We start from the raw sequence: 13,134 nt of genomic DNA, 5'->3' as shown, positions 1-13,134 counted from the left end.
TTTGGACTATATGATCCTTCCACTGTCGAAGACTATTGGTTTTTGTTTGTTTGGTTGGTTGGTTTGTTTTTTGTTTTTGTTTTTTGTTTTTGGTTTTTGGGTTTTTTTTTTTTGTTGTGGTTTTTTTTTTTTTTTTGACTATTGCATTTTTGAACTGGGCCTTCTTGTTGGACTTAGGCTCCTAGAAACCCCTCAAACAAACTTCTTGCTGGGAGCGTTCTGATTGCATGCTCTATTTGTTGTAAAGGCTACTAAGAATCATGGTACAATTTCAAGACTCCACTGCAGTGGCCTCTACTTTAAGTCTGCTTTCTTAAGAGGCCCAGGCTCCTCTCACACAGCTGGTGGAGGAAGAAACATATAGGAAGTAATAGAGCTGATGATGGAGGACTGGTGAACCTACTATATCTCCTCAGAGAAGCTCCAGGAAGCCAGCAGAGAAGAAATGCCCCAAACGAAAGAGCTATCTGCAAAGCTACAGCCCCCTGCCCAGAAGCCCTTAGACCCCATGATGAGTGCCAGATAAAGCACCCAAGAACCACACCATCACTCAACCCATCACCTCCGCATTCCTCTTACACCATCTAAGCTTACTGTAGACTTTCAGAAATTCAACTTTCAACTGCATTTTAGGAACACATCATGTGTGTACATCTGAAGGAGCTTACATACATTAAAATATGGGCAGAATTAACTGTACTTCTTAATACACTGAATTAATGGAAGGGCAATGAAGCATTTTTTTTTTAAAATTATTTTTTCAGTATTCCAAGATGCATTGTTTCTGTACCACAACCAGTGCTCCATGCAATACGTGCTCTCCTTAATACCCACCACCAGGCTCATCCCTCCCCCAAATCCCCTCCCCTCCAAAACCCTCAGTTTGTTTCTCAGAGTCCACAGTCTCTCATGGTTTCTGATTTTCCCCAACTCACTTCTCCTCTCCATCTCCCCATATCCTCCATGTTATTCCTTATGCTCCACAAGCAAGTGAAACCATATGATAATTGACTCTTTCTGTGTGACTTATTTTACTCAGCATAATCTCTTCCAGTTCCATTCATGTTGATACAAAAGTTGGGAATTCATCCTTGCTGATGGAGGCACAATACTCCATTGTATATATGGGCCATGTCTTCTTTATCCATTTGTCTATTGAATGGCATCTTGGCTCTTTCCATAGTTTGGCAATTATGGCCATTGCTATGAACATTGGGGTACAGATGGCCCTTCTTCTTACTACATCTGTATCTTTGGGGTAAACACCCAGTAGTGCAATTGCAGGATCATAGGGTAGCTCTATTTTGAATTTCTTAAGGAATCTTCACACTGTTTTCCAAAGTGGCTGCAACAACTTGCATTCCCAACAACAGTGTAAGAGGGTTCCCCTTTCTCCACATCCTCTCCAACACCTGTTGTTTACTGTCTTGTTAATTTTGGCCTGACAATGAAGCATGCTAATAATAATTTTATACTTTACCATCATGGTCACTTCAGGTGTCACACACAATGCACATATAATGGATAGTTGAAGAGCTAATAATCCAAAATTTGAATCCTCCAAGATTATTTGCCACTATATATTTCTGTGCCAATTACTAAAGTCCAAAAGAAAGGAAGTGCTTAAAATGAAATCTTTCTCTACATATTCTGGCTCTATTCCAACATCTTCATTAAGGTCATATTTGAAGGAGGCCAAGATATAATTTAATTTTTTAACAGGACTCTCTTCCCCTTGACAAGTATTTCAGTTTAAAAATTACTCTATGTATAGCTATTAGACTATCAGAACAATTGTTCTAGCAATACAGCTAATAGATAACGGGCGCAAGGCAAAATTAAGCAGAATGAGTAAATAATATATGGAATTTATATAAATAATATAAGGAAGAAATAAAAGGTTTGGATTAGCTTTATTATCTGTATTTTCTGTAATATGTTTAATTTTATTTGTTATTAGGTACATTATCTCATACTTAGAGTCAAAAAAAAAAAAAAGAAATATTTTGAAAGGAGAAAAAAAATGACACATTAAAAACCCCTTTGATTAAAATCTATTTGTTTGCAGAATTTCCAGAAATTAGAAAACATGGCTTCAAGTTGTCATTTTTCTAAAGCTGTGTTTCCTTGCCTGGCCAGCAGCTAGGTTGTAGCAAATGATCACTTGTAGTACAATTTTCCTTCCTGATTCTTGTAGACACCATTGTTCCTTCTGTCTTGGTTCTGAAGCTTCTATGTTTTGAAACACAATTTTTCTTTAAAGTGAAAAGTACTGCAATACTTAGGAAAATGGACACTGTGCCCAGCATCACAGTAAGGCCCAGATATATACGTCTAAAAGAAGAGAGAAACTCAGTCATAATTATTGCAACTATCCAACTTTAAAACGGGCAAGGAAGGTACAGTATCATTCAGTAGATAGCAATACCAAGAAAACCAATCTATCAATGAAACTGTCACAAGGATGTTTTTTCTTAAGAATGCAAATTCAGTGGCTAAAAAAGACCTTTCTATGAACATCTGGCAGACTATTGAAGGCAGTATGCTAACATAAAGCGAGTTCTTAGAGGTGCCATAATTTTTAGTTACTACTAATTACATAATCAGTTCCATCCTCTCTGTAAATTATTCCCTTAGACCAGGTGACCATATGTCTATTTGCCCAGAACAGTCCTAGCTTATGCTGGTATTGTCCCAGTGTACTTTTTAATAGTGCCCCTTTTCACTCTCAAAAGTGTCCAGGTTGAATGATAAATTATGTGGTTATCCTACCCTTGAAACTTGCCCAGATGCACTTCTACAAAAAAAAAAAAAAAAAAAAAAAAAAAAAGGCTGCAAGAAGGAATGTCAAGGGAGAATCAAAGCTAAGTAGAGCAGAATGACTTAAGAATTAGCCAAAGGTTTAAATCACCTTCTTCAATAAGAAGCCTTTAGTTCTTCATTCTATCATAAAACAAGAAGGTATGGAAGGGCAGGTTGAATGATTTATTCTGGTCACCTTGTACACATAATCAGTCTCTGATTGAAATACATTGTCTTTACATTAAAGGAAATGCCGCCTTAGCAAATGTGAGCAAAGCACAAATTCTACTGAAAGGTCAAGTCCTTTTCAAAGACCAAAATAAATTTCTCACATAACATCAAAGCCTATTAATCAAACAAACTTATTTGAGATGGTTGGCTCAATTCACATCCAACTTCCAACTTACATAGTTTAGTACCAAGCTTATTCCTCCAGAAAATGCTCAGATTGTAAATCAAAACAAACAAACAAACAAACAAACAAACAAAAAACCTTCCTGCTTTTAAGCCATTGAATTTTAAGCCATTGAAGCATTGCTTTCAGCAATAAGGGGCCTAAAGTTTGAAGAACTGAACTGAATGATACCACAGTGAAAAACCCATGCCCCTCAACCCCATGCACACTCATACACACAGAAAAAACCTTTTACTTTTATGCATCTCAAGTACTGGAATAATTGAACATCAGTTTGGCAATAAAAGCTGGACAGATTTAGAGCCAAATCCAACTCTTGCCCAGGGGGATTATATCTGACGTAAATGGGACAGTTTGGCTCGGTCTGAAAAAGAATAGAATTAAACCCAAAATGTGACCTAAATTTAAATGCTTCTGTGCTTCAGAGAATTACCCCCTTGTGTGCATCAACTTGCAAAAATTCTACTATATTCTGGAATCTTTTGTGAACTTTATTTAAGAAAAGATTACTCTTTTAAAATGGGAGTCAAGATTAGGAATGGGGAAAAACTGAAAGGTCTTCTAGCCAAATAAATAGCAATAAAATTATTCTATAAAATAGAATATGCTTCTTGGTTTGATGATCCTTGTGCAGGTGAAACTCCATAAGGAATGATTATTGCTCATTTCATTGTTCAAACCTGGAATGTTGTAGTGGGGAGACGCAGTAATGAGTCTAATACGGTACCTGAAAGCATTTGAATCATAGAATCTACAGGAGCCTCTACTTCCACATCTTTTAAATCCCCATTTGAGGCACGAAGTGTCAATCAAAATTCCAAAATACACAGGAGCTGGGATTCCTGCTGTGAGAAAAACACACAATTGCTACTAAAAATATATGCCCATCTTTTGATTACCCTATAATGAATGAGTCTCAGAACCACTTACTTTCAAACTAAAAAGAAAAAAACTGCTTTGGGGGAAATGGGTACCTGTAGAAGACCAGAATACACCACCTCATCCTATTTCTCTGGCATAAAGGTTATTTTGAGCAACAGAAGGCACAGAAACCCCTAAGACAGAGCAGAAGTTTCCTTTTTGTAAGGGAAGCAACATTTATAACGGAGATCTCCATTTGTAAGGGTGTCTACATCTCTGTACCCAGAAGAGGAGGATTCCTAATCCCAAGAGGCTTTAATCAAAGGAGAAGGAACCCACCCAAATCTCCCTAACAAATCTAACCCTTGTTTACCTTACTTTTCCTGGTCACCTTCCCATTATTTAAGAATGGGTTTTACTTATTTTATGTTACACTTTTCTATTGGGCAGATAATACTCACTTCTAATGATATTAACATAATCTCTCATTTGCTTTATTTTAAAATACATAATAGTTTCAACATAATGACACCAATGTTAGTATTAAAGATAAGACTACAAAATGTAGTGAAGTTATGTGGCTTTGGTAATGATTCTGTCCTTTTAAACCTGTTTATCTTTATGGTTATGCCTCTTATTTGATACACAACAAATTTCAGTTTGTTTCAAAAATGTCTTAGTTTTTTTGTTGTTGTTTTCAATTACATAAAAACTTTGCATAATTTCATTTTTTAAAAATGTCTTCTCCCAGGGATGCCTGGGTGGCTCAGTTGGTTGGACGACTGCCTTCGGCTCAGGTCATGATCCGGGACTCCCGGGATCAAGTCCCGCATCGGGCTCCCAGCTCCATGGGGAGTCTGCTTCTGACTCTGACCTTCTCCTCGTTCATGCTCTCTCTCACTGTCTCTCTCTCAAGTAAATAAATAAAATCTTTAAAAAAAATGTCTTCTCCCAGTATTTTTTAAAAGATTTTATTTATTTATTAGACACAGAGAGAGAGATCACAAGTAGGCAGAGAGGCAGGCAGAGAGAGAGGAGGAAGCAGGCTCCCGTTGAGCAGAGAGCCCGATGCAGGGCTCGATCCCAGGACCCTAAGATCATGACCTGAGCCAAAGTCAGAGGCTTAATCCACTGAGCTACCCAGGCACCCCACATAATTTCATTAAAAAAAATTTACTTATGTATTTAAGAGAGATAGAGGAGACAGAGCACACAGGGGGTCCATGAGTGGTGGCAGGGGAGTGTGCGGGAGAGGGCAGAGAGAGAGGAAGAGAATCTTCAGTAGACTCTCTACTGTGAACAGAGCCCCACATGGGGCTCCATCCCAGGACCCTGAGATCAAGACCTGAAAAAACTATGCATGATTTCAAATTAAAAATTAAACCAGAGTTACATTTACAAACTCTACTTTCCGGTCTGTCCTCTCTTACTTTTTTCCTTCCTTCCCTAAGAGGTAACCACCACCACAACCACTACCATTACTATCATCATGATCATCATGATCATCATGATGTTTTTAGTTTATACTTCTGTTGTTTCTTTTTTAAATGTTAGCAAATACCTTTGCATATATTTAAAATAATTCTACCTTTCCATACTTCTTACACCAAATGTATCATAGTATGAACATTGTTCTACATTTTACTTCACTTAAGGGTATAGCCTGGAGATCCCTTGGTAGTATAGACTGCTGTGTCCCTCTGAAATTCATATGCTGGAGCCCTAACCCTAATATGACTGCCCTTGGACACAGAGTTATTTTTTTTAAAAAGATTTTATTTATTTATTTGACAGACAGAGATCACAAGTAGGCAGAGAGGCAGGCAGAGAGAGAGAGGAGGAAGCAGGCTCCCCGCTGAGCAGAGAGCCCGATGCGGGACTCGATCCCAGGACCCTGAGATCATGACCTGAGCCGAAGGCAGCGGCTTAACCCACTGAGCCACCCAGGCGCCCCGGACACAGAGTTATTAAGGAGATTATTAAGATTAAGTGAAGTCTTAAGGGACTTAATTTACTAGGACTAGTATCCTAATCAGAGGAGTAAAAGATACCAAAGCTCCCTTTCTCTCCATGTGTACACAGGGGAAATCCTTGTAAGGACACAGTGAGAAGGCAGCAGTCTACAAACCAGGATAAAGGGTCTCAGGGATCTCGCCAGATACCAGGTCTGTTGGTACCTTGATCTTGGGACTTCCCAGCCTTCCGAACTGTGAGACTATAAATTTTTGTTGTTTAAGTCTTTCAGTCTGTGGTATTTTTTTTATGGCAGCCAGAGCTGACTAATGAATTTGTTAAGATTACAGGGAGATTTTTTTCCCCCATTCATCCTTATAGCTGCATAGGATTCCATTATGTGGGTTGACTATAGTTTATTCAAATATGTCATATTGATGGACAACTAGATTGTTTACTGTCTTGCTATTATATGTAATGCCACAATAATTAGACATCCATAAAATTTTACTTATTTCATAGTTTTGCTAGCAAACTTTTGGTATCGACTTCTACAAGTGGGATTGCTGGATCAAAAGATAAATCTATACATAGTTTTGTTCGTTACTGTCACATAATCATGGGGAAATAGCACCATTTTTTCAACAGCAATATGTAAGCATATCTATTCTTCATGCATTGGGAACATTTGGTACTTTGCAAATCTGATAGCAAAAAACATTCAGTATAATTTTAATTTGTGCTCTCTTTATTATGAGTTTGACTATCTTTTCATATATTAAGAGCCATTTATATTTATTTTCCATGAGATGGCTATTCATATCTTTTTACCCATTTTTCCATATGGGTGTTGGTCTTTTTGTTCTCAATACTTAGGGGCTCTCTTTGTAATAGGGATATTATAAATAGTCTGTTACATAATTTGCAAAAAATAATTGTTCCCAGTTTATCATTTGCCTTTTGGCTTGCTTGTGATATTTTTGCCATTTTCAAGTATATTTTTACTTTTATGGAATCAATTTTATGAATTTTTAATACTTTATTTTTCATTTTTAAAATAGGCTCCATGCCCAAGATGGGGCTTAAATTCACAACCCTGAGATAAAGAGTTATGTGTTCTACTGACAGAACCAGCCAGGTGCCCCAGTGAAACATTTCTTTTCCTCAAAATCTTTTTCACAGTGTAGATTATATCTTTATCTCCAAAAGAAGTAGATATAGAAACCAAATCTAGTCAGAGATTTCCTTCAGGCTCAAAAATCTGATGTTTTTCTAGGTAAGCTCTGTTGTAGAATTAGATTCAGCCATAATGGGATAAACTTCCATATTTGCTGCTTCCCCAGTTTCACTGGGATTATACCATATCTTCATATATACCCATTTTATATCAAGATTTCTTTATTTTCAGACTTTTTAAAGATCTGAGTTTGTTTTTCTCCCTTCAGTTCTTTTCTGTTAAATTACAGAAGAACATGTGTGATTGTTTTGCTTTCTCCCTTACAATATAAACTTTGCACAAACAGAAAACTTACCTGATTCATTAACTCTATTTTCTATGGGTTTTAACTAATGCATACTGAAAAATTTATTAGTCATAAAAGAACCATTCCAATTGCATTTAAAAATTGTCAGTTCAAAGCCAAACTGTTTTGATTGTATGAAAGAGCTGATCTTTCTACAAAATGATATATCCCAGCATTGAGACTAGATCAAAAGAATTCTTTCCATTTTAACAACTGAAAAAATTATATTAAGGCTCAGCCTTTCTTACTGACTCATTTCTTGCTTTTTTCCCAGAGGGCTCTTTCATAACAAGAATAAACTTTTTGACAATAGACCAATGCTGGAAGAGACAAGATTGTTAAACAAAAAAAGTCACTATTCTCACAACATCACTTTATTATACCACAAGCACAGCATGGGCTCTCAGTTTCTAAAACAAAGGAAGGGAGAAGTTGAGAGTCGGAGGGAAGGAATAAAGAAATAAGGGAAGAAATAAAATAAATAGGGACCTAACCGACTACATTATTTAGTTATGCATGGCAATTCTGTAAAAAAATATTTAGAAAAGTATTCAAAGCACATTTGACATGGCTACCATAATTAAAACATACATTATACTTACCAAGAACTCTTACTGCTAAGGTGTAGATACCCAGAGCAAAAGACTTAAGTTGTGGCTTAATGCACCTAAAAACAACAAAAGCACTATAAAGAAAATGTAGCCCATTAAAGCAAATAGTAATATTAGTGATAATCTGCTTAACATAAATAAAATAATCTTAGAATTCAAGTAGAATTCTATGGGAGAACCCATAGTGTCCGAGCATAGCGTGGGCAAATTATGTAGCTCCATGTGCTATTAGATGCAATGCGTCAGAGAGTTTACAGTTACTATTTCCAAAATGTAAATCCCCTCTCCATGATATATTCAAATGGTATTGGATAAAGTAAAATTGTCAGTTTAATCAGCAAAACAACAAAGACTTACAGACAAAAATTCTAAGAAATTTGAGGCAATAAGGGATCAATAACCTATAACTAATTTTTGTGGCTCTTGCTCTAAAAGCACAGGACTATATTGATCCAAGTTGATACAGTCACCATTGCTGTGGCATGCTAAGTGTTTCTGTTAAATAGTGGGGACCTGAATCTTGCAGCCAAGTATAAGAATACCTAAATAACAAGAGCATCCTTAATATGACTGTATAGCTTTAACTAATTGGCCTGTCAATTTTAATGATAATAATCATGATGATATTATAATAACTGAGTGTTAAGCACGGTACCAATTTCTTTGTATGTATAATATCACTTAATCTCTACTTTAAAGGAGGTAAAAATCACAACTTTTCTCCTTTAATCCAGGGACATCTCCTTCTGCCATCAAAACACAGCGTGGTTCATCTGAAAGGCTGGTGGTGAAGATAACTCTTCCTTAGGAGCCTGATTAAGCACTTGACCCAGTATAAGTTGTAGAAGAAACACCCACCCATGAAGAACAATTCTGGTTTGAGAACTCTGGTGCAATGCTCTCCATATCATGCTCCCATTTGAAAACACAGTATCGCATGTTTTCCTTAAGCTTTTTTGCGAAAAATGTATTTGTGGATGTTAGGTCCTATTTTCTGTTTATCTTTCCTGATCAATTTCCTTAATATACTGTGGGAAATCATAGATATATACTTTTGATGAGTTTCATTGTAGAATAATGTTATATTCATCCTTCAATTTGTACATCAAGTTAAAAATCAACTAATCATCTCTTAAAAGATGGGTTTCTGATAAAATTTGACTTTTTATGCTTAATAACTTTACCAAAATTTGTAATATTTTTAGATTCTTTTATCAATTGTATAATAGTAATATTTGCATGGCTATTTCCATTAGGAAGACAATTTTTTAAAAGATTTTATTTATTATTTATTTGACAGAGGGAGAGAGAGACCATAAGCAGACAGAGAGGCAGGCAGAGGGAGAGGGGGAAGCAGGCTCCCCCTCTCTCCCAAGCAGAGAACCCATGTGGGGCTTGATCCCAGGACCCTGAGATCATGATCTGAGCTGAAGGCAGAGACTCAACCTACTGAGCCACCCAGGTGCCCCTCATTAGAAAGAAAATATTATCACTGGCAATTATCCAATACCATTTGAATATAGTTATATATAGCTATATATAGTTATAACTATATATATAGTTATAAAACTACTATTTTAAAGTTTGAATTTATATACTTTTTTATAGAGATCTATGACAGGAGAGTCAATAAGTAATGTTCAAACATAAATTATATTACAATAGAAGAGAAGCCTATAGGAAAGTTGAATTAAGATATAAGCACAAGAAGAAAGAAATATGTAACATATTCACTGTAAAAGATTTTTTTGTGTGTAATTTTAAATTAGGTAATATTGGTTACGTAATCTGTTTTCTACATTCTCACTGATTACATTTAAAAGAGTGATCTACATTTAAAATTATTATATTTTTAAATGTAAATATTTATAATGTACTGGAAATCAATGTTTACTTACTATTAAACTTAAATTTTTAGATGTTCACTTAACAATATGCAAAAGGAGTACACAGTTTTAAAAATTCTTTTAGAGTTTTTAAGCAAACACACTTGGAATCATTAACATATATTCATAGATTAGAAAATGCAATTGATTTAAAGTTATGAATACCCCCACACCCATATATATAGATAATTCTAGTCAGAACAAGAAAAATAACCTATATACTAAAATAATAAATGTGAAATGTGATATTAGATGAATCTTTAAAACTATCTTAAAATTTTATCATCCATAATTTGGTGAAACCATGCTTAATCTAAAACACAACCTAGGGGCACCTGGCTAGCTCAGTTGGTAGAGCATGTGACACGTGATCTCTGGGTTGTAAGTTTGAGTCCCATGTTGGGTGTAGAGATTACTAAAAATTAATATCTTAAAAAATAATAAAAAGACATTTAGTCTACACTGTATAATATCATCCAGAAATAGCATATTATTATTGATAATAATAATAGGATAATTATTATATTATCTAGAAATAGCGTAGTGTATTTTTTGAGTGGCTACAGAGATGTAGGTACTATAGTGGTGTAGGCTCTCTAGACCAATGATTTGCAGAAAATTTTTAACTGGAAATACTTCTCTTCAACCATATTTTTGCATAAAAACCCAAAATGGGAAGAGTCTAAAAACTAGAACAAGGATATGGGTCAAGACCCCTGAGAGAGCAATAAGGAATCACAATCCTATGGAACAGATTTTGAAATCAATGTTCCAAACGATTGTAGTACATCTTTTATTAAAACTGGGTTAGGGAGAATCAGTGTTCACCTCAGAAGCAGTATGTATCCAGGTATGCCACCGAGAGATAAAGTATAGGACGTGATGACTGAAATGACAAGGAAATACAGAAACATTTTGGAACATCCATTATCTTTTTGACACCTGCCCACCATGCCTGAGGAATTTCCTGACTTTGAGGCTGCAATCCCCACACAGGTGCAGTTATAAAATATCTGTAACACAACAGAACAAAGTCCAATTATTGAGGTAACATTTAAGTAAAATTGAAAATATATATATTTTTAAATAGACTTCACAATATAGTACACATGCATTATATAAACAGTAAGGTAAATATTCTTTTATTTCTCTGTGTTAAGCTATAGTGAGCAAAGTGAAATCTATACAGATCATGTTTTTTTCATCCAAACAGCAGCTGTTCAAACTACTGACCCTACCAAACAATACTCAGTAAATCCTAGTGCATCCAAACATACTTCATCTTCTTCTCTGCCATTTCCAAGTCTAAGCCACCATTATTCCTCGCCTTGGTTATTGCAGTGATCTCTTTACGCTCAACTTATTTCCGCTCTTATCCACACAGTAACCAAAGTGAGCCTTTAAAAATGGCAGTCACTATTCTCAGCCTTCCAGTAGCTTCTTCTTATGGTTGTATAAAATCCAAAATCCTTGCAGAGGCATACATACTCTAATGGAGCTCCTGGATTTCCCTCTGATCTCACAGCTCAGTGATCTTCCCTCTCTCCCTCTGCTTCAGCGAGACACATGGGTTTCCACTGCGCCCTTGCCAATCTTCGAACATGGTGACTTTACCCATGCCTCACAGCCTCGCTGTTCTCTCTGCTGGGTAGCTCTTCTAGATAGTAGGAAGGCTGGTGCATGTACCCCAGGTTTCTGCTTAGTTCATTAAAGAGGGCTTCCATGACCACCCATTCAAAAAAATACCCCCATCTCTCCATCCTTTATCCTAACTCATCTTTTCCTTACAGTGCTTATCATTACTCATTAGAATACTATATATTCATTTGTTTTTAAACTATATATCCCACTAGAATGAAACCTCTAGCAGAAACCATCTACTTTCTCATCATCACATATGTAGAGCCTAAAAAGGGTCCTCTTTTTAGGCATTCAACAAAAAATCTGTTAAATAAATGGGCATAAATTGAGGATGTGACTTTGTAATGGTAACTGGAGGGAAAAGTCCTGACTAATAAATTCAACTAAATCTTGGAGAGGCAACTTTAATAATTCCTCATTATTTTTATAAATTTCACAAAAGAGCTTGTGAATTTTTGGTTAAACAGTGAAATAAAGCTGGCATTTCCTTTCCAAGGAAGAGTAGAAATGTTGTTGTTGTTTTTTTAACTGTCAGGTAAAAACTTTTGAACCTTGACCTTGCCTCTTACTAGATACATGAGTTTAGGCACCTCAGTGCCTCAGTTCTCACATGAGAAAAATAAGATAAGTAATACCCAATTACTCGAAGATCATGATAGTTAAGTCCCATTTTTTTTTAAGCACCTCTCTTAGTTCCTGGCATGAATGTTTTCTGTAAGTGGAAGTTCTAGGTAAGGAAAACTTTCAAGCAGTTTGGAGAAAAGAGTAGAGGCTGGAAGAAAAGAAAGGAGCAGGAGGAAGGGAAAGAAGAGGAAAGGAAGGGAAATGGAAGGGAAGGGAAAGGAAGGGGAAGAGAAAGAAAGAGGGATAAAGGGAGAAAGAAAAAGAAGAGGAAAGAAAAGAAATGAAAAGAGAAGAGAAGAAAAGAAGGAAGGAAGGAAGGGAGAAAAGAGGCAGGGAGGGAGGGAGGAAAGGAAGGAGGGAAGAGGGAAAGGGGGAGGGGAAGGGGAGAGGGAAAGGGGAATGGAGGGCAAAACTCAGTTTCGCTTGGGTAGGTAGTCCCGTTCATGGTTGCTGGAGGCTAACCCTTCCTACTCTGACTAAAAAATCCAAGTAACAACAAACAGAGAAAACCCAAATCAACATAAGCCTTTGCCTAAGCATTCTTATCTAGATAAGTATATGTAAATAGATGTGTGAGTTAATTTTCAGCCCTCCCAGGACTGTCAAATACAGGCAGATTTCATCACCACAAATAGACAGCAGTCTGACTGCTAGCCATATAAACAGAGAGCACAAGAGAGAGTCTATGTTTGCGACAGAAATGTAAAGGTGTGACTACAGAAATGAGTCTTTAATGATTAAAGTACACAATATCCTTCACAACTAAATTTCTTACCTTTATTTCTAACCTCATCTCCATAATCCACCCTACAGAGCTC

The 13,134-nt window shown here is 36.2% G+C and overlaps 1 protein-coding gene across 2 annotated transcripts in view; it reads right to left on the bottom strand.

Annotated features, from left to right (window-relative positions):
• Positions 1–1,916: 1,916 nt before the first annotated feature.
• The window catches only part of SLCO1C1 (solute carrier organic anion transporter family member 1C1), a 61,796-nt gene continuing 50,578 nt past the window's right edge, over positions 1,917–13,134 (bottom strand). For both annotated transcript variants that reach the window (XM_059402690.1, XM_059402689.1), the window contains 4 exons: positions 10,880–11,064; positions 8,157–8,221; positions 3,945–4,062; positions 1,917–2,334 (listed from right to left, as the gene is read on the bottom strand). In XM_059402690.1, coding sequence (XP_059258673.1) covers positions 2,112–2,334; positions 3,945–4,062; positions 8,157–8,221; positions 10,880–11,064 — 591 coding nt within the window. In that variant the 3' untranslated portion in view covers positions 1,917–2,111. The remainder of the gene's footprint in view (positions 2,335–3,944; positions 4,063–8,156; positions 8,222–10,879; positions 11,065–13,134) is intronic.

The sequence above is a fragment of the Mustela nigripes genome, chromosome 6 (genome assembly GCF_022355385.1).
Source record: "Mustela nigripes isolate SB6536 chromosome 6, MUSNIG.SB6536, whole genome shotgun sequence".
Taxonomy (NCBI): Eukaryota; Metazoa; Chordata; class Mammalia; order Carnivora; family Mustelidae; genus Mustela; species Mustela nigripes.
The sequence above is the reverse complement of the archived record's forward strand: the minus strand, read 5'-3'. Positions and strand labels throughout refer to the sequence as shown.